At 25.7% G+C, this 21,420-nt stretch overlaps 2 protein-coding genes across 2 annotated transcripts; one reads left to right on the top strand and one right to left on the bottom strand.

Moving 5' to 3' along the window:
* The first annotated feature begins 1,075 nt into the window (after positions 1-1,075).
* On the top strand, positions 1,076-14,050 carry LOC128959870 (sonic hedgehog protein-like). Its single transcript, XM_054305896.1, has 4 exons — positions 1,076-1,097; positions 7,525-8,084; positions 10,707-10,968; positions 13,305-14,050. The coding sequence occupies exons 2-4, from the start codon at positions 7,557-7,559 to the stop codon at positions 14,048-14,050; spliced, it is 1,536 nt and encodes a 511-aa protein (XP_054161871.1). The 5' UTR covers positions 1,076-1,097; positions 7,525-7,556.
* A 4,652-nt stretch (positions 14,051-18,702) lies between these two features.
* LOC128959917 (protein quiver-like) lies at positions 18,703-20,694 on the bottom strand. Its single transcript, XM_054305953.1, has 5 exons — positions 20,621-20,694; positions 20,144-20,209; positions 19,930-20,067; positions 19,001-19,093; positions 18,703-18,923 (listed from the first exon to the last, which is right to left on the bottom strand). The coding sequence occupies exons 1-5, from the start codon at positions 20,643-20,645 to the stop codon at positions 18,772-18,774; spliced, it is 474 nt and encodes a 157-aa protein (XP_054161928.1). The 5' UTR covers positions 20,646-20,694; the 3' UTR covers positions 18,703-18,771.
* Positions 20,695-21,420: the final 726 nt, after the last annotated feature.

A 21,420-nucleotide genomic window follows, 5' to 3' on the forward strand; every position in this document is an offset into this window, starting at 1 on the left:
ATTATTTTATATTAATGTAATTTAGACTCAAAATACAATTGATTAATTACAATTTAAATGATCAAATATAAGTATAACAATAAATTAAATAAATGTTTCAAATTATGTTTTAAATGTAATTTGATTAATAAAAAGTGAATCTAACAAAAACCAGACCTTTAAATGTGGAGTCAAATGCCTTTCCTGTGAATGATTTGTCATTTGTTTATTTAATTTTTATTGTTATACTGTATTTGTATTTCATAAGTCAAATATCTCAACAATTTATTGTTTGAATTGATGTATACATATGAAAGTGTGATAATCATATTGTATTTTAGTTAAAAGTTTACAGTATCTATAAATTAGAAATACATGTATAATAATAATATAATACTGTATTGTATAATATGTTTCTATTTAATTTATAAATTAGCATGCTAATTTTTATTAGATTTTTAATTATATAGTGATTGAATAAACATATTTTGTGCTAAAGTGTATGAATTGATATAAATTAAAGTACATAAAAATTAAGTGATAACATATAATATAAATTGAAAAAATTGTATATTATATCAAATTTTACAATAAACTCAATTGTCTCTGAAAGTTGACATTGAATGCCAAATAGTTTGTGTTTATCATATTAAACACACATTAGTTTATTTAAAATAATAATTATTAAAATAAATTTGAATGTGATATCATTGATATGTTTATTTATGTTTCTTAATCTATGAAGTTTCAGTCGACTTGCAATTAACATTTCCATCATTTAAATGGTTTAATTAAAAAAATATATCAGGTAATAAATATTTTTAAACAACATATATTAAATATAAATACAAATTTTATTCAATTAATTTTAAATTTATTGAATAAACTTTTAGATTAATTCCTTAAAAATAATGTATTAAAATCCTTCGCTATATTTTTGTAATTAATTAAAGTCATATATTAACTATATTTCACTAAATTTTACATCAAATGTTTTATCGGTGTTTCAATCGAGACATAAATATTAACTTTTTTCTGTGAATAATGGTTTGTTATGACCCCAAGCTATCCAAACCAATGTATGCCGTGATTATAAAAAACCAAAAGTCAAACAACAAGTTAAGTCCAATTTTAACTTATTTTATCTACACTTAAAATTATATACAATATATTTGTTTAATTTTTTGGTTATAATAAAATTTTATATATAATATGATTTTTTTAATTCAATATAAAAATTTTACAAATGAAAACAAATTACATATGTTTTGTTTGGAGTCAAAACTTTGGACTATTATATTATTTTTATTAAATATTAATAACTTAATACATGCATTAGTTTTAAATAAAATAAATACCAAACTTATGCTAAATTTTTTACCATCTCTGACTACTTATTAAAGTACTATAAATGTAATATCGTTTGTAATAACAAAACATTATGAATAAGTTTGAAAATGTAATTGAAAATAAAAAATAATACAATAGTAATGCTATTTGATAAATGAAACTAATATAGGCTTATAAATCATTTTCGTTTATAAGTATTATTTATTTTTTGCTTAATTTATTAATTTATTCAATATTTTCAGTATTAGTAATAAGTGATATAAAAATTATTTGTTAAATATTTTAAGTGGTATTAATAAAGTGTTATTAAGTAAATTCAGAGAAAGTACTCTTTTATATAAGTAGTTATTTGTTATATAAAAAAGCAAATGTAAACTCAATGGAAATGATTAATCTTTTTATGAAAACACTTTCATTGGTAATATTAAACTTAATTTTTCATATCTTATCGTTTTTTTCTCATAACATCATTACTCTTAACACTAGTTTTTTTGGACAAACACTTTGCTTTGTTTGCCGTTTATATAACTTAAAAATTATAAATGATATTATATTTGTAAATATATATAATCTTAGTATTTAATGTCTTTTCATAAATACAAAATTATTTAATATACAAAATTTTATGAATCAATAATTCATGTTTTTGATAGAAATAAAATATTTTATTACAAAATTTGATGATTTGAAAACAAATTGAAACTTTTAATATGTTAGTTATAACATCCCCTTTTTATTTTAATATAGTAATACATATTTTAATAACAGGATTTTTGAGTATTAATGTTAACATAAACTTTAATAAAAGTTTTTATCACAAAATAATGTCTTCCATTGAAAACCTTTAAAAAAAGATAATTACCTGGTTTTGGGTGAACCTCACACATGAAGACCCCACAAGTGATAGGTTAAAGAGGGGTCAGTCACACACACACACACACACGGTGTAGGACCTACATTGAAGAGTACAGTGTTGGACCTCGTGCCCCGTATATACATATGTATTGTATGGTAAATATGTCCAAACGTATTGGAAAAGTTGAATAGACAGCGAAAAAGCATTGATAGCGCAAATAGATATAACATTTGTAATATTTTATTAAAGAAAATGTTTACCAAATGGTTATGAATGAGTACAACATTTAAAGCAATTATTTGGATACCGATTGCTTTGGTTTGGTATGAGAGGTATGACAGGATGTATACAGACAGTGAATAACCAAATGGGTGTCACATATCAATAGTTAAATGTCATTTCAAATGAGTGTTTTGTTGTCCCAAAAATGCATTAATACTTTGCTTAACATATATTGTATATGAAAATAATTGTCTCCTTATGGGTCACTATTTGAATGCATTATTTGCACTAAAGTTTTGTATAGTTTTGTAGTTTATTTCAAATGCTTTATAAGGAAAACTAATGAATCCTTTGGATAGTAATGTAGAGAGTGTTTGAGTCAGACAAACGACATGAGCGGCCTATTGGTTGAGGTATTGCAGGTATTGAGCGGAATGTGTAAGTAATATATGTAGACCTGATTGCGATGGCAAACATAGCTCATACACAGCCAGCGGGAGGCCGTCAGGTTCACCCATTGCTAATGCCATCCCTCAGGCCATACACCTCACCAACATTGCCAACAAACTAGCGAACCTACTAAGCAACACAACTTAACATACTGTGATACCTATGAGGGAGAGATACAGACAATCATTTACTGCCAATAGTATAGCAATAGGCAATCACAACTCACACCAGTAGACACATACCTATGCTCTCTCTTTTTCTACCAGTGCCCGACCATTCACCACAACATTCAACAACATTTGATGAGAGTATATATCCATTTGGTATGCTATCAGTGCTATCATTGCTATCAATGCTATCATGAATTTAAATTAACACAAAATGAGAAAATATTTTCTCAATTTGACCAAAATTAGCCAAAACAACAAATACAACAATAATAGAAACGGTATATCAATAGACCTAACAAACCACCCAAAAACCCTATGTATTAAAAATATCCTCTAAAACCCTAAGATTTGTATTCATACTTTTGAATTGCAATTACGTTTGAGTTAAGCCTTGCATTGGTCTCTGTTATCATTACTAACCATTAAAATATATGGAGAATTAGTGCCTAAATTAAACATTTAATTATATTACTATAGAATTTATATTAGGGATTACTTTTGTATTTGTTATTCAAAAGGCAACGTAAGGTAATCTTACTGTTGAAAAGTAAATGATAAGAAATACCATCAGATAGGACGGTGATAGCGGGGAACAGTAGTTAAAGATAATTCATTAGACATAAGATAGTATTAACACCAATACAATGATTGGCTTTTGATTGTATTCGGCACTCAGTGGCCGCTAATACTATAAATGACTACATTATGACATACTATAAATTCAATGTCAACTATTATAATCAAACAGTAGGTTTGGGGGGTTATGGTTACCTTTTTTGAAGGGATACTCAACGAGAGTTATAACTTATAAGATTAATTAAATTGAAAGTATTATCGAAGTTTAGTTAAATTATTTGCTATTAAATTAATTAATTTATAATAATAATAATTTTATAAATACATTAAAAAAAATACTACGTTAAATACATCTAATGTATACAATTTTCTAATAAACATTTTATTTTACACATGTATTTTTAATTTGTTATCTTTGAACAATGTTTTAATGACAAAGTTATCCAATAAATATATTTTCGATTGAATTATATTTGCAAATTTATATTATAAAAATTAATTTTATAATAATAAATATTATCGACTTTTTCAATTAAAATAATGTGAAAAAATCTCTTTTAACCCCTTGAAAACCCCCAGTTTTTTAGTTGTGATTATAAATTGTATTTTAATAAACATAAGAAACATATAAAAACAAAATACTTATTTTAATTGTCAACTCATTTCAATGGCCACATAACAGAATCACTACTGAAATTAAAGCATACAATTAGTGTCTAACTTAAGATTGGCAGCAAAATAGTCAACGGGAGGTGAGGGCGCACACAAACCGACAAAAATTATTAGACATATGTATTAAAAAGTGTTTTCTTTTTTTTAACAAAATAAAAAAATCTCTGTCTTTCCAATGCCTTATTTATTTAAAAATTCCATTAAATTTTTGTAGCGTTTATTACTTTTCTCTAAAACTTTTACTTTGTTAAGTAGTAAATATTTTTATTGATTTTATGCTCTTTTACTGGTGTTTCCAATTAGTTATTAGTTGTGGAGAGAGAGAGAGAGAGAGAGAGAGAGAGAGAGAGAGAGAGAGAGAGAGAGAGAGAGAGAGAGAGAGAGAGAGAGAGAGAGAGGGAGAGAGAAAGAGAGATTAGGAGAACATAAAACATAAGTGCCTTTTTGACTGTCTATACTATAGTATAGTGTCTATACCTGAGCACCAAAAACAAATTCAAACACAAGTAAAATAATTTTAAAATACAAAACACCAGACAATAAGCTATTCATAGAAATTTTTAATTAAATAACTTTTTTATAAGATTTCTAACGTTATACTGAAAAGTGCTTTTTATGGATATGTTTTCGCATTTATTACAATCATTATGACTATTACAGTATATTAACATTTATATCACAAATAGTGTGATAATATATAAAAATATATCTAACATATAAAACAAAAATACAGTATTTATAAATATTATTATCTATATCTTATCTAAATTGAAGAAAAATTATTTCACACAAAATATATTACAACATTAAGATATATATATATACTTTATATATAAAAATAATTTACAGTATAATATTATACAGTATTATTGATTATATGTGAATTTGTCATTAAATCTAATGTTAATATAATATAAAAATAAATATACTCTATATACTTATAAACTTATAAATATAATATACAGTACTGTATCCAAAAGTATTGTTTTAAAATGTAATTCAGTATAACTTATACTGTATAAGATTTGTTTAAAAATGATTTCCAATGAGATCCATATAAATGGCATAACTTTAAACATTAAGACGACTAATGTATTCCAGATTAAGGCCTAATAATCATTTCAATTGTTAGCCTTTGGGATAAGTTTCTCATTAATTATCTGTGAAGCGTTAAATACTTAATTGGCCAGTTGTGAAACTACTGTTCCTATGTTTGCTTACTATTTAACTCAATTTGTTATTATTTATCAATTCTCTCTCTCTCTCTTTCTTTCTTTCTTTCTTTCTTTCTATATTCCAAAGGCACCAAAACATAAATGCATTAATAAGTCAATAGATAGTCATAACACTAAACTTGCAAACATTTGCCAATATATGTATCTGTATATACTGCATATAAAATGCATACCTGTGCTAACATTACAAACACAGAAAACACAGGTTAGCGCACACAATGGCATCAAATCGTTTCTGGAGCCAAACAACCAATGGGTGCTCTAAACATTATATTCCCCATAATATTTGGGGCCCAGTTTTAAATTGAAAAAACAGTATGTGTGTGAAGAGAGAGAGAGAGAGAGAGAGAGAGAGAGAGAGAGAGAGAGAGAATCAATGAAACCGGTAATAATCACAAGATTTTAGGTTTTGCCAACAGTTTTGACGACCGATAAATAAAATGTTTGTGTATTTTCCAACACATATTTTGTCTCTTAATAAATAAATTTTTCATTTTTTCGGACATTATTTTTTAAATAAATGATTTATTTATTATAACTTATCTATAAAAAAATATATAATATTTATTAATATTTTGTTAATATACTGTAATTAATACAATATACAGTATTAAAAGACTTAAAATGACATATACTGTAACTACAGTACAATATTTACTGTAAATTTATATCTGTGGTCATTATCATTACCTATCAATAAAATGCTTATCATTTGTTGTATTGGATTTCCTCATGAATTTCAATATATCAAACATATTATTGAGTAACTAATCTCTTGTGTATTAGTGGTTTCTCTTGTTTATCATATTTCAAATACAGTAATATATATATTGAATAACTTTGTTGAAACATTGTTGACTTTTATGTGATTACAAGTGTTGGTATCATTGATTCATAAAGTTTATCTTAAGTTAACTTAATAATGCAATTTTGCTTAAAAATCAATATTTAAATTCAATTATATTATATAGTGTTTGATTTGATTTTATAATGTGAGTTATGAAACACAGTAAGCCTTGAGGTGATAGTGAAATGTGTGTGTATTTTATTAATCATTAGTAACCATTAAGATGTATGAAAGTGTGAAATACAAGTTAGTTGTGGTCTCAGTATTTTGAACATTGACTCCAAGTGTAGTATCAGTTGAATTGTTGTCAATAATTGACAATTAGATTGACTGTCAATGTGTTAGACACCGTGTTATTTGTAATACAGAATATATGGTACAGAATATTGTTGTAATGTTAATACCTATGAGTACATGGATTGGTTGGTCAAACCCTTTGCACTTTCTCCTACCAATAGGCCAAACCCCTTAAGTGTGTTGGCATTACAGGTATGTAAGCTATGGTTTTTCGTCAAGTATTGGTTATGTGTCTAATGATTGGACAAATGTTTTTAAAAGAAATCAATAATAAAATGAATTTACTTCTTAACACTCAAACTGTTGGCAATTGATGACCACTACTAATGCAGTGCTCTTCGCAAAAATGTTTTAAACATTTTATTTATGTCTAACTGTTTGCTCCAAACATTGAGTATTTTAGTGATCGGGACTGCCTTCGGGTTATTTTAGTGGTTAACTTCTCGGTGCTCTCCAATAGATACTGTTTTCTGTGTATTTATATATATATGCTGTATATACTGTATAAATACAATATATTCTAATAGTGTGTATATATATATGATGATTGCAAGAGTGCCCATAACCGGCCATAAGATGATAACATGTTATGTTGTGTGAGTCGGGACTCGTTAGTCGTTATATAAGTTGATTGTAATTAAGTTGAGTTAAAACGATGGCAAACATAAACTTATTGGAAAACATTAGAGGTATGAGAGGTACATCTGCTAACACATCATTGGATGTTTGTTAATGTGTTTGTATGTGTGCTTCTCTAGACTGAACATACCTATCAAACCTGCCTACAGGTTGTTTAGTTGTGGCATCACTTCTCTTCCCACCTCAACTTCTTCTTCCAATGAAAAGCTTTTTTTAATTCAATTTTTACAGCCATTGTTCCAACACATCACATCTCATATGATATGCCGACTCCGAGGCCAAACTGGCCATTCATTTGGCCCATCAATAGAAGCCAATGTCATAGAAAACAACAAACTTTCATCGATTATCTTTACAATTTTGATCATCCATTGTCTCATTGTATGCATTGTTTGTGTGTGTCTTTTGGACAAACCTTCATCTCTGCCACCTCTTCGGCAAATTCTAACAAAACTGTGAAACATAGACACAGAAACTATTCAGTGACCAAATTGTGTCCAACAAAAACAACCATAGCTTTAACATTAATTATAATGTTATTGCTTGATGTGACTCATGCTTGTGGTCCGGGAAGAGGTGGAGGTAGACGTCGAAGTCCTCGCAAATTAACTCCTCTTGTCTTTAAACAACACGTACCCAATGTATCTGAAAATACTTTAGGTGCGAGCGGACAACCAGACGGCAAAGTGTCCAAAGATCACCAAAGGTTTAAAGAATTAGTGCCAAACTATAATCCAGACATCATATTCAAAGATGAAGAGGGAACTGGAGCTGATAGACTCATGACACAGGTATGTCTTATTATTTCAATTATATAATATTACAAAATAAAACTAAATCTAATCCAATACAACTAAATCCAATACTACTAAATCTACATTATATTCAATAAAAATACCATTTATTATTAAAAGTTTATATTTTAATACAGTATTTAAAGTAAAAATAAAATTAAAATAATTCTTAAAATTTCTCAATTCATTTCCAATTATACATTTGATATAAGTTTTTAGCCATTGAGTGATAATTAGATTGTCTATTGAAAAATGATGTCTGAGTTGAAAAGGTTTTGCAAAGGTTTTAGAGTTCAGGTGTTAATTATTTGACTCCTATTCGTGTTATTCACAAAAATATAAACTTTAATAATTGAAAACATGTTTTGCTATTAATTATATTTTATACTTTACTAACAATTAGGTGTTTTATATGATATATAAAATATAAATGTATACAAAAAAAAAATAATATCAATACAATCAATGATAAACTTGATATTGAAAATATGATTGAAATGATGTAAAGTTTTGAGGATTGAGCGCAAGCGTGTACTCTCTCTCTCCCTCCTTCTCCCATCACTCCCTGTGCTCTTGTTTGGACTTAGAGTACATGAGTCTCCCATTCCTGCTCTCTCTCTCTCTCTCTCTCTCTCGTGTTGTATATAATTATAATAATATATATAATATAATCTCTTCACCTCTAATATTAACAATGATTAGCTGTAGTGTAGAAATTGTAAGTATAAGTAAAGCAATAACACAGAGAGTATACTTTATGCCCATTATATCAGTGCCTGAGGTGCTGGTTGTGCACCAAAAAAGTAACTGTGGTCACCCTGAGCTAGCGGGAAGGTGCAAATTACAAGGAGTGAGACATAGAGAGAGATAAATAGATAGATAGATAAATAGATAGATAGATAGATAAATAGATAGATAGATAGATAGAGAGAGAGAGAGAGAGAGAGAGAGAGAGAGAGAGAGAGCACAGGTATGGCATATCTGATAACTTTTGTTCAAACGATAAGAAAGCGTAAAAGTTTTATTGTCCTAATTTCAAGACATAAGCCAATCGCCACCCACTGTGGCATCCAATTCAAACCACCCCCAACTACCCTCACCCTCAGCTTACTTCACATCGCCTCACTTTAACTTACCTGAGCCTACGTTAACAGCATTCAACTCAAAACTCTACTCTCGGTGTTTTTCTCTGTTCTCTGGTTTAGTTGTAATATTTAAAGTAGACATCCCTCACAACTCGATTCCCACGGTCTCTATCACCCCATCCCAGTGTTTTGGTCGACATCCACTTGAAGTGAGCAATAGATGTGCTTTTGCTGGTGTGCTTCAGGGCTTGAATTCCAACGATTCCCAAAAGTGACTCTCAATTCCTTACCATTAGAAGCGGTCACTTCTTTGCTTATCATACCCTATCCATTATCCATAACCACAATTCCATACAACACCAGTAATATTCTGTATATACCAACCATTTGCAATAACTAACCAAAAAAATCATTGATATATTTTGACCGAAAACTGGTTTCGGAAACACAAAGAAGAAAAAACGGTTGATTTGGCTATTTGTGGCCAATTGTTTGAAGTTTAGATTTTAAGTGCTTTTATAACATCCTGTTTGACATTGAAATCATTTTTTTCAATACTATATTCAATTTATACATTTACTTAGTTTTTGCTTAACTGAACACAAATATTTGAGACCAAATTGGTAGACCCTATAACTAAGTTGATGGTCTATATATAAACTGTTTGTATATTTAGTACAATTTCTATTAAGTCGATATGAGAGGTAGTGTTGACCACAAAAAGACAAACAAAAGTATTGCATTGAACTGCCATTAGTGGGCAACGGCTTGTAAAACGAGCTTTTCATGAGTTATAGTTTGTGCGATAGGTATGTGATTAAAATAACAATAGATATCCATTATTAGAGCTCAGATTTAGCCCTCAACACCAAATGCCCGAAAAGGCCGCCGAAGTATATGCCTATTGACTGATTTTGTTGGCCTCTAATCTATAAGTGATTGGTCTTTTGTTGGCCACCTTTGTTGAAGGGTTTTCACTAAAATAACACCAAATATTAAAATAAATTGAATCAATGCAATAGTGGTGTATATTCGTGTCTTTCGTGTCTATCAAAACATTTGTTGAGTACACCTGTGAATAAATAAAGCATTTGATTCACAGCCAAAGCCATTTGTCGTGACAGCTAACAGCTTACCAAACACACCACTCAACTACCTTTCCTCATGAAAAACATAAATACATGTATATCCCATACTATATATAAATTCATATATTCTTCACATATTCTTATTTCTATCACTTTATCCCTATTTACAGCCCTTTTATAATTCTTCAATAAGTAAACTATAGATCACTTTATTTATGAAAATTTTCATTCATTCATACTTTACAAACAATATATTAACAAACAAAACACAAATATTTTAAGTGTTTTATCATTTTCTTACACTAAACATAAAAACAAATCTAAAATTAATTTACTTCATATTTTTAAACGAATAAACAAATACATAAATATATCAAATATTGAATACAATTCCTATTTATAGAATAAATAAATATTAAAATTATTTATTATTTTATTAAATATAGAGATTGAAGGAGAAGTTAAACACTTTGGCCATTTCGGTGATGAATCAATGGCCTGGAGTTAAACTTAGAGTGACTGAGGGATGGGATGAAGAGGGACATCACGCCATCGATTCACTTCATTATGAGGGCAGAGCTGTTGATATAACAACCAGTGATAGGGACCGATCCAAGTATGGTATGCTGGCCCGACTTGCCGTTGAGGCCGGTTTTGATTGGGTTTACTATGAATCTCGATTTCATATTCACTGCTCCGTTAAGTCCGGTTAGTAATATAATCCATAATTTTTATTTAACAATTGTTATGACCATAAAATCTAATATTTCATTAATTTATGACTCTATACAGTATATCAAAAATTATTGTTAATCTTAAATCGAAATGATAAGAAAAAAATAGAAACTGAAAACATATTTATTTTTATGACTATAAATCTTAGTTTTTATAATGATGTGAATGCAATAATTTTGTGTAAATGAAAGGAACACCACTTAAACACAACTGTTTATTTAGATTTATATGTATTTCAATGTATTTTGAGTGTTAAGCAAAGGTCTTTATGTCGTTATTGCTTCATATCATTCATATGTATATATGATATGAAGGGATCAGATTAGATAACTGGTCTCTATCGGTGCTCTTCTATTTATATGTTTACTATATGTAAGCGCTGCACCTTTTTTCTAAAAATGTATACAAGTTTTGTATTACAAATTATATTTACCATTATTGCAAATATATTCCTGTATCCCTATGCAAGTATACCAGTGTTAAGCCAATACCCATTTTCTCTTAATATATAAACAAATTGACTTTTATATACAATGAATATGTAATATATAACTTAAGAATCTTATAAATGGACCGACAGTTTATAGACGAGTGTTGTTTCTCTATATCATAGTATACTATACAGTCTTATGCCGGTTGAGGGCTGGTGTGTGTCATGCCGTGCATCACAAGCATCACAGCCTATCACGTCATACGTCTTTGGCTATAATTTTTCATTTGATTTACAGCTAAAAGAGCCAGAAATTGATTTTTACTTTAAATTTCTTTACAAATAATTTTGTAAATCCATCAATCATTGAGTGAAATACTGCCCCTCTCTTAAAGCCCACTCAGATAATGGACAAACCATTTGTATGCATAACAATATTCAATATACTATATTATATATACACAGTATGGTTATATGTTAAACATAGTAAGCTAAGGGACCTATGTTTAGTATACGTGCCCAACCTGTGAACTTTGTCGGCCAACTTAGTTATATATTGAGTAGTACTAAGCGTCCATATATTGAACAGATTTTTATCAGTTACTCCCCATAGCTTTTACCTAATGTTTAGAAATATATGCCAACTATTTATCCAATTATTTACATCTCCAGCTATAACAAACATTTATAAATTTTTGACAAACTGTTTAATCAATTTTTGTTTTGGTGTTTTACTTTGTTATTATAGTAAATATATTGCATTCAATTTGACTACATTTATATATTATTGATCTTTGAATTTTTACTATTTTACATTCAACTCATATATCTTACTATCAAAAGATTGTGTATATAATCTTTTGTTTATTTTAAATTAACTTTTTAAAAGTATTTTATCATTTAAAAAAATATTGGAAAACTATGAATAAGCGGTGGGAATTCAATCAGTAAAATATTGTCTCAATAAATAAATTTAAAAGATTTAATTGAGGATATTATTGCAATAATTGAACTAATAGTGACAGTGAGGGCGTGAGAAGTGCCCCAATCCATGATCTCATGACATTTTGACGACCAAATCATATCGACTCCAATACAGTATATATGTATATATATGTGTATATATGGTATATAGTAGTGCTATAATTGTTGGACTGGTTGTAAAACTTAGGAAACGGTGGGATTTACGGTTGCATTCCTTGTTGTTGTTGTTTAGAGGACATTATGAGATATATTGGACCCAAACTTGATATATATAAAGTAATTTGAATGTTTAAAAGGACGCAATGCTCTCATAGGAATCTATTTTACTATCAAATAATATATAATATATTTATATACAGTAGGTATAGTTAGGACTGCAATATATGGTTATAATATACAAGAATTGCGTATAATATATATAGTTTTATTTGATGAGTGATTATGGTTACCTCCCGGGTAGGACTCAATTACCTGCTGTAAAATTTGTCCCCTTGTGTTGAATGGGCCGTTAAAATGCCATTTGCTTTGCAACCTCTTATCGCTTTGAATTAGGAGACCATATAATCCTCACTCTTATATGTATGCAACTCATGTCACATACAATACCAGTGCAATAATATTCACTAAACAAAATATAACCACTTTTATAGTCATCGCTTAGTTTTTATTTGCAAAACTAAAAAAAAAGTTTTACTTACTTTTCTTATTTATGTTGTGTTTTGCTGTCGCCTCTCTATATCTTAAAAATTTGGGCACAAATTTAATTGCTTTCACAATATTATTATTGATAGACTACGTTATTAGGTGACCACAAAATAGTTAAATATATTATAGATATTTAAAGAGACAATCAACTAATTGATAACAATTTTATTGTAATTAAATGTATTTATAGAGAAGTCCGACGCTACCCGTTCTGGTGGTTGTTTTGATGGCACCAGTAGTGTCTATACAAAAGATGGTGTACTGCCTATTAAAGATGTCAAAGTAGGCGATGAAATAATGGCCATTAATTCAGACGGCAATATGCAGTTCAGTGAAGTCCTACTCTTTTTGGACCGAAATCCCGATGTGAATGAACTATATTATGACATCGAGACAGAGTCCGGCGCTAAGATATCACTGACACCGTCTCATCTGATATTTGTTTCCGATGACAACACCACAGTATTGAGTCGGCAAATGACTCGAGCGGTGTATGCAAGGAGTGTGCAAACGGATCAGTTCCTCTATACCTCCAAATTGGGTGATAACCAAACAATGACAGCCACAGTGAACACTCAAAAGTCAAATGAAAAACACTATACATTTCTGGACCGTGTCGTCAATGTTCGCACCAGAGTATCGACTGGTGCTTTTGCACCGTTAACTCGGGCCGGAAATCTGGTCGTAAATAATATAATCGCTTCGTGTTATGCAGTGATCAATGACCAGAGTGTGGCTCACATGTCATTCATACCAATCAGACTTTTTGAATCAATTAAAGATACCATTATATCAATGGCCTCTTATCTTCATTTGTTAAGAGACCAGAAGTCAAGAGATGAGATGGTGTCGTCCAATCAAATCGGTGTTCACTGGTATCCAAAATTTTTATATAGTCTCGCAAAATATATAGTGCCTTCAGATCATATGTATTGATAATATTAATTTATATGATATATATATATATATATATATATATATATATATATATTATAAATATCATAATTTATATAGAAATCATTATTATATAATAATCATTGCAAAAAATACATTGAAATCATTATCATTTTATAAAAGAAATTGTGATTCTAATGAATTAGTGTTTAATCAATACTACTTTGATTTTTCCTAATATTAGAATTAATAATTAAATATCATTTGTTAAATAATTTTATTTCAGATAACATATCACATAAGAAAATATTTATATATCTTTTAAATTTAATTTATTTTAGTATTGAAAATTATCCATTTAAAATAATTGTAAATTTAATACAATTTGTTAATAACTTATTTTTGGAATTCATTTTGTAAGTTTTTTTTTGAAAAATTAAATAAATAAATAGATAAATAAATTAGTTAAGTATTCGTAGCAAAAAAAAAAATTACACAAATATTGTAATTTGTATATTATAATAAATATTGTTTTAAAATAATACATGAATATTGTTAAAAAATAAAAACTATATTAAATATAAAATTTATCTTTTTTGTAGATGTTTAAATAAATAAATAATTGAAAACTTAATTTTTTGTATTTTTAAAATAACCTAGAAAACGCCCAGTTATATACAAGTATTTGTCAATATTTACAATATAAATATATAACTCATAAAATTATTTATCTCATAGAAATTTTTTATTATAACAAAAATAAAGTATTTATTAAGCACTAAAAAATTAAAATTGTAAATATTGAAAATAAACTACAAAATATACATTTATTTTCATCATACTTTATTTATTTTTTAATTTCAAGTTAAACTATATTTTGTTAATTTTTTCTATATTCTAATAATATAGTACAGTATTTACAATAATATAAGTTAATTATATAAATTATATTTACTATTTGTCAACTTTTTAATTCATAAAATTATTGTATCATAAATCATAAATATCAATTCATTAGTATGAATTATACTACTGTTTATAATATTAAATAATTTTAAATGCAAATAGATTTTAAATTTTTAAATATCAAATTTTTGTCATTCATTTATGCACACATAATATAATTTATTTGTCTAAATAATTATTATAGGAATTAAACTAAAAAAATAAATTAAAGTATTATTTTTATTATTTACTTGTAAAATATAATAAAACAACTTTTTGAGGGGGATTTTAAATTTAATAAATAGAAAAAATATATTTAATTCAATAAAATATTTCAACAAAAACGTTGTGTAAATGAATTTAAATTTTATGATTTAAATTATACTAAGATTTAATGATTATGTCATTGTTGTTATCAGTGTCTATAAGAGTCAGTTTATTATTTCATGAATTTGTTATCTATATAAAAACACTCTTAATTTAATAAATCATTTATTTTATTAACGGCATACTATAAAATGAATTTTAAAAAATTAAACATAAATCGTTAAAACAAATAAAATTTTGCTATGGTTTTATAGTTATCAAAGTAATGATGCATTAGTGATGTGCAATATTATTTCAGTATATTAATAAAAATTTATACTTTATCAAATAAATCTAAATATAAATTACATTTCTATACTTATTTAACATTAATATTTAGCTAAATTTTAAATTACTTTAACTCATTGCATTTTACTGATTTTAATGAACATTATTATTTATTAATAAAGATAAATTATTAATATAAATTTTATACATTGCTACAAAATTAATTTATAATTCAATTGAAACAAATAAATTCTAGTTAAAGCTAATGAATAAAAATAGTCATTTAATAATTAAGACGTTTTTAATTAAATAACTGACCAAACAAAACAAAATAAAATAAAGTAAAATATAATAAAATATAATAAAAAGATTAAAAGGGTTTTATTAAAATATCATATGAAGATAAATCGTAAAGATTATCATCATTTAACCAATTGTGATGCCAGTGATAGTACAGGTGCTCTCACGTTGATGTTTATATGAAAACACATATAATCTTCAAATGTAACTTATGGTGACATTTATTTTTCAATTTTAAACTCGTTTTATGCTTATTTCAACTCTTTTTTTCTCAAAATTTACTTTATTTTTCCCAAAATAGTAAAACACAACAAATATTTTAAGTTATGTACAAATATTTTGAATGAAAAAACCTGAGAATTAAATAAAGCAAATAAAAAGTTAATAGTAAAATAAAATTTAAATACATTATATAATTATTATATTATAAAGAATAAAATATTTTTTTATGATATAATGTATTACTGTATACTATTGAGAAAATTATATATTTTCTTCGCCTGAACTTATATTTTGCTTACTAAACAAGTTATTGATAGATAGATAGCGAGTCCATGACTGGCATTGGTTTCAATTACAATAACTTTAATAATAATAATGAGTATAAAATTACTCGTCAGTGAAAACAACTTTTCCCTAACTATAAGACAATGACCGCTACAATAACACTAACCATCACTTGATTGGCAGATCCTAACATAGACTCTAACTTAGTTAAGCTGTTTATATACATATAGTATAGTACAGTAATATTAAGTCAATTGTTAGCCAACCTATCAATAGATTATCAATTGATATCAGAATTTGAGAAACATTTAACTAATTATTTTATTTTTAAAAATAAGCTGTGCTTATAAATAAATAACAAATTATATATATATATATATAATTATATAATTTATATAATTATAAATTACTGTAATGCAAGTACAAAGATAAAGCGGAATAAATAAAACTGATTACTCGAAAAGTATTACAGATATTTTAAGCAAATAAAGTTTTAAATAATCTGAAATAATTAGGGTTTATAAAACTAAAATTTACTTGGTGACACCTCCTTTAATATTAAGGAGGTGGGAACAAGTTTCAAAAATACATGCAAAAAAATCAAAAATTTCACATTTTATGAATTTTTAATTTTTTCACTAATGCTTTTAAGGATTGATTTGAATACACTTTCTTTGCACTTTAGTCACTAAAAAAAGCAAAATGTAAAAATTTTGAAAAAATATCCAGGCCAGATTTTTGTAGAAATCATTTTTTTCGAAAATTTTATGTAAATTACATGTAAACATAATAACCTGTATTTTTATTGTTAAAGGAGGTGTCACCTATTAAATTTTAGATTCATAAACCCTAACTATTCCCTATTATTTTTAGTTTATTTTGCTTAAAATATCTCTAATACTTTTCGAGTAATTAAAGATTTATTTATTCCGCTTTATGTTATACACACTGTATAAAGTGTATACAAATTATTTTTATAATGGTTATAACTACTGTATATACTTGAGCTATATTATCAATATATAAAATTAACATAAATTTTAGAACAAAAAAATATATTTATATTAAAATGGAAAATTTAATTAAATTATTTAATACTTGATATAATAATTATTTACATAAATTTAGTTAAAGTTCATCTATGAAAACCATTTTTTAAATTTAGTAATTTAATAAGAAATATAGTTCATATTTAATATTTTAAATTATTTTTTAATTTAATTAATAAATAATATTCATAAGTCATGATAATGTCTATAATTTTTATAATTATATAATTTGATAATTGAATAAAATAATACTTAATATTATGTTTTAAAGTTATCTTTATTATTTATTTTATAACAATAACATTAAATTTATTATTAATTAAATAATTGTCCTATCTTTAAATTATATAATTTTAAAATTACAATATATTTATTTATATAATCATACATTATATAGTTTTATATTAGTTATAATATAAATGCTCTTGCTGCTTTTTTTGTTCAAATTAATTGTTAGTTGTATTATAATTAAACATTATATATAATGATATAATGTTTGCATAGAATTGGTATACATATGTATTATACAGTATAAACAGTACCGGTATTTGTATAATAATTTATATTTAGAGAGATTTTATAATATACTGTACTGTACTGTACTGTATATTTCTCAAACTTGATTTAAAACTCACTACTTATTTAATATCTAACATACGGTAAGTTAGTTATACTCTAATTCCCTTATTTTATTACTTATTAATAGTAATAAATCCAAAGAAACCATTAATGTATTTTTTTGTGCATTAATTTATGTAATTGTCATTTATATCGCATTTATCGACACAAGAGATAGGACTGACTGACTGACTGACTGACTGACTGTATGAATGAATGTCTAAAACTTATATAAAAGCGTTTAAAATGTTATTTAGATGTTTTGAGCATTAAATCTATGGATTGGCGTCCATTCACTTAAAAATCGACTAAAAATATGCATTGAAAATATTATATACTAATATTTCCTTTAAATAATAGTCGATAAATATATAGATTAAAATTGAATGAACTTTATAGTAGTAGTAGAGTCAGCACTAAATACAAAAACATCACTTATTAGTCTATATTGTTATATGAATTGTCAGCTTATTATATAAATAACTGTATTTATAGTCTTCTATTTACAGTTATTTACCATAAAATCGTTTCTATTATAAAATATATAACATTAAAGACATTTGTGATGATGTCTTGATGTCTAATCAATAAAACACTAATAGTATTGTAATCGACTGTTTGTAAATTCATGATAAAACAGTTTGTTTCGCGTTTTATCATCATTTTGGTGTTTTTGCGGTCAATCAATGATTTTGTACAAAGAATTTATATGATTTTGATGACTATATAAAGTATTTTGATTATTATATTTCACAATAATATCCGATTTAAATGATTTAAGCAAAAGATGACAATTGGAATCAAGTAATTGATTAGACATTCAATTTGGAAGTATTTCGATAGGTTTTGGTTTAGAGTTTTGGCTGAATTACAGGCATCGCTCTCACAGAAACACATGTGCCCTAAACTCAGACAATAGTTTTATAATTAGTTAAATTATATCATCTAATAGTCATCTAATTGTCATCTATGGTCATACCGTGTCCATCAGATTCTTCCATACAGACGTGGTCTACCATAAAGAGATTTATTTGGATCTTCGATGTACACGTTCGTCGTACTGACTGATAAGCTATATATATATATATATATATATTTATATATTTATATACAGTATATATAAATTCAGTAAATTTTTTATTTTCTAAAATTGCATTTTTAAGAAAATAAAAGTTTAAATGAACTAAAATGAGATAAATATATTAGAAAACCTAAACTAATAAAATGTTATCATTTATACTTTTATACTTTTTCTGATACTATTATTTTATATCACAACTCTATTATAATAGATTTTTTGTTATTTTTTTAAACTAAAACTAAAAATATAATTTGCTCTAATGGTTGATGAATACGTTATCGTAGTATTAATTAAAAGGTATGTTCAATATTTATTTATTTATTTATTTGTATTAATTTATTAATAATAAATTATTTATAAACTCATTTGCAAAGCAGCTAAAAAACATTTATTTCAAAAAAGCTAATGCAAAATTTACGTATTTTTAAAAAAGCTTAAAATTATATTGATTATCTCAAATTTTTAAAAGCATTTTTAAGAAAACCCAAACTATTTTGTAAATGAATTTATTTAATTTACGTTTAATTACCTTAATATTATGGCAATTGCATGCAATTTAGCTTTACATTCATTGCACTACAAGTAATAATTTATTGTTTTTAATTATTAAATAAATGAAAAATGTTAATTTTTATAATACAAATTTCAATTTCCAAAACTCATAAAAACAAAATTAAAATAAATTTTATTCACTTATTAAATATTTGATATTAACCTAAAGTTTTATTATAAAAACAAATTGATTAGAATTATAATTAATTGATGCAATTATAAATAGTTATATATTTAATAATTTCTATAATATATATATAACTTTAATAACTCACGAGTGTTTCTATTCATCACTATTTTAACACAACATCCTTCACATAAAGACATCATATTTTGTTCAACCGATACATTGAACGGATCGGCGCATCGGTTGTCACTCCAAGACTGGCACTCATAACACCAAACCCGAGATTCTGGACATTAATGACAATAATTTTTTGTTACCATTTATATTATAATTACTCATCAAATAAGTTAATCATCACTTACTTAGACATTCCTCTTCAGCATTAATTCCGACAATAATTAATGCAAATAATGATAATAATGTCAGAGCTGTAGAGTCAATGTAAATGCAATTCATATTAAACAATCAATTATCAAAACAATATATTTTCACTATTAATCTCAACATTAATCAACATTATGTTTAACTAAGTATATAAAATGCAATAACATATCAATAATATTGAATAATATAATTAATTAAATGATATTTAGTATGCATTTTGTTGTTGTGCCTCACATTTCATTCAAAATTACACTTAAATTTTAAGTCAAAAATAACTGTTGTTTGCATTTATTTTTTGCTCAAATTTTGAAGCATTTTAATAGCAAATAATATAAATAGACTTTAAATTAATAGTAAATTAGAGCCAAAAATAGCTGAACATAACCTCTAAATGTATTTTTAAAATTAATTTTTTAATAAAAAGTTTTGTTTTTGATATTCATTTGATTGCTTACACAATATATTGAAGTCATTCGTCATGTTATAAGTGAAACACAATGTATGTAACAAATCAATTGTCAAATTTTCATATTATATTAATTGTTAAAATCAATGTATCATTTGATTTAACATTTTTTGTACAATATTTAGGAATCGGTACTAAAATAGTGTTAAAACTGTGCGATAACTTAATATAATAGCAAAACATTAAAAAATTAATATAAGATTCTTGTGTTAAGATATTCACTCTATTTTCAGATGAGATCACAGAATTGCATACAAAATATACAGAATATAAGGAATATTCAAAATATACAATCAATTCATATATTATAACTCTATTAATACAGTATAGCATAGTATGGATGCCTTACAACACTTGACTCTATCATATAATATCATATAATATCATATAATACACATCAATGACATCTATGAACAACAATCATAATATTGACAATACATTGTTTACCACTAATAATCACAATTCATATTATTATTACTATATATACACTAACCATAACTGTCATTGCATTTACTAATTAATAATATAATTCATAAAATAATAAATATTACATAATATTTTCAAACAAATATATTAAATATTTAGACATTTCATATACAATACAGTATTAAATCAAATCAATTGATGTCGTCATTGATATGTGACAAGTGATGTACATTTCAATACATTTATCATTCAATTGAGACAATAATTATAATATTTATTAATTATAAATGAAATCAAATTAATTGATAATTAATTTGATTTTAAGTGTATATTATATCAAACATATGGTCCGTAAGCCATATC

Source organism: Oppia nitens, unplaced genomic scaffold, assembly GCF_028296485.1.
Source record: "Oppia nitens isolate AA-2021 unplaced genomic scaffold, nextdenovo-longstitch-racon4-pilon3 scaffold4_pilon_pilon_pilon, whole genome shotgun sequence".
Lineage (NCBI taxonomy): Eukaryota > Metazoa > Arthropoda > Arachnida > Sarcoptiformes > Oppiidae > Oppia > Oppia nitens.

What these genes read in the sequence shown, in the direction of transcription:
- LOC128959870 (XM_054305896.1), top strand. Translation starts at nt 7,557, where the DNA reads ATGCCGACTCCGAGGCCAAACTGGCCATTCATTTGGCCCATCAATAGA. An exon ending in CTGATAGACTCATGACACAG is followed by an intron (nt 8,085 to 10,706) that starts GTATGTCTTATT and finishes TATTAAATATAG; the next exon opens with AGATTGAAGGAGAAGTTAAA. An exon ending in TCACTGCTCCGTTAAGTCCG is followed by an intron (nt 10,969 to 13,304) that starts GTTAGTAATATA and finishes ATGTATTTATAG; the next exon opens with AGAAGTCCGACGCTACCCGT.
- LOC128959917 (XM_054305953.1), bottom strand. Translation starts at nt 20,645, where the DNA reads ATGACGAATGACTTCAATATATTGT. An exon ending in GAATGACTTCAATATATTGT is followed by an intron (nt 20,210 to 20,620) that starts GTAAGCAATCAA and finishes TTGACTCTACAG; the next exon opens with CTCTGACATTATTATCATTA. An exon ending in AGTGATGAATAGAAACACTC is followed by an intron (nt 19,094 to 19,929) that starts GTGAGTTATTAA and finishes ATATATATATAG; the next exon opens with CTTATCAGTCAGTACGACGA.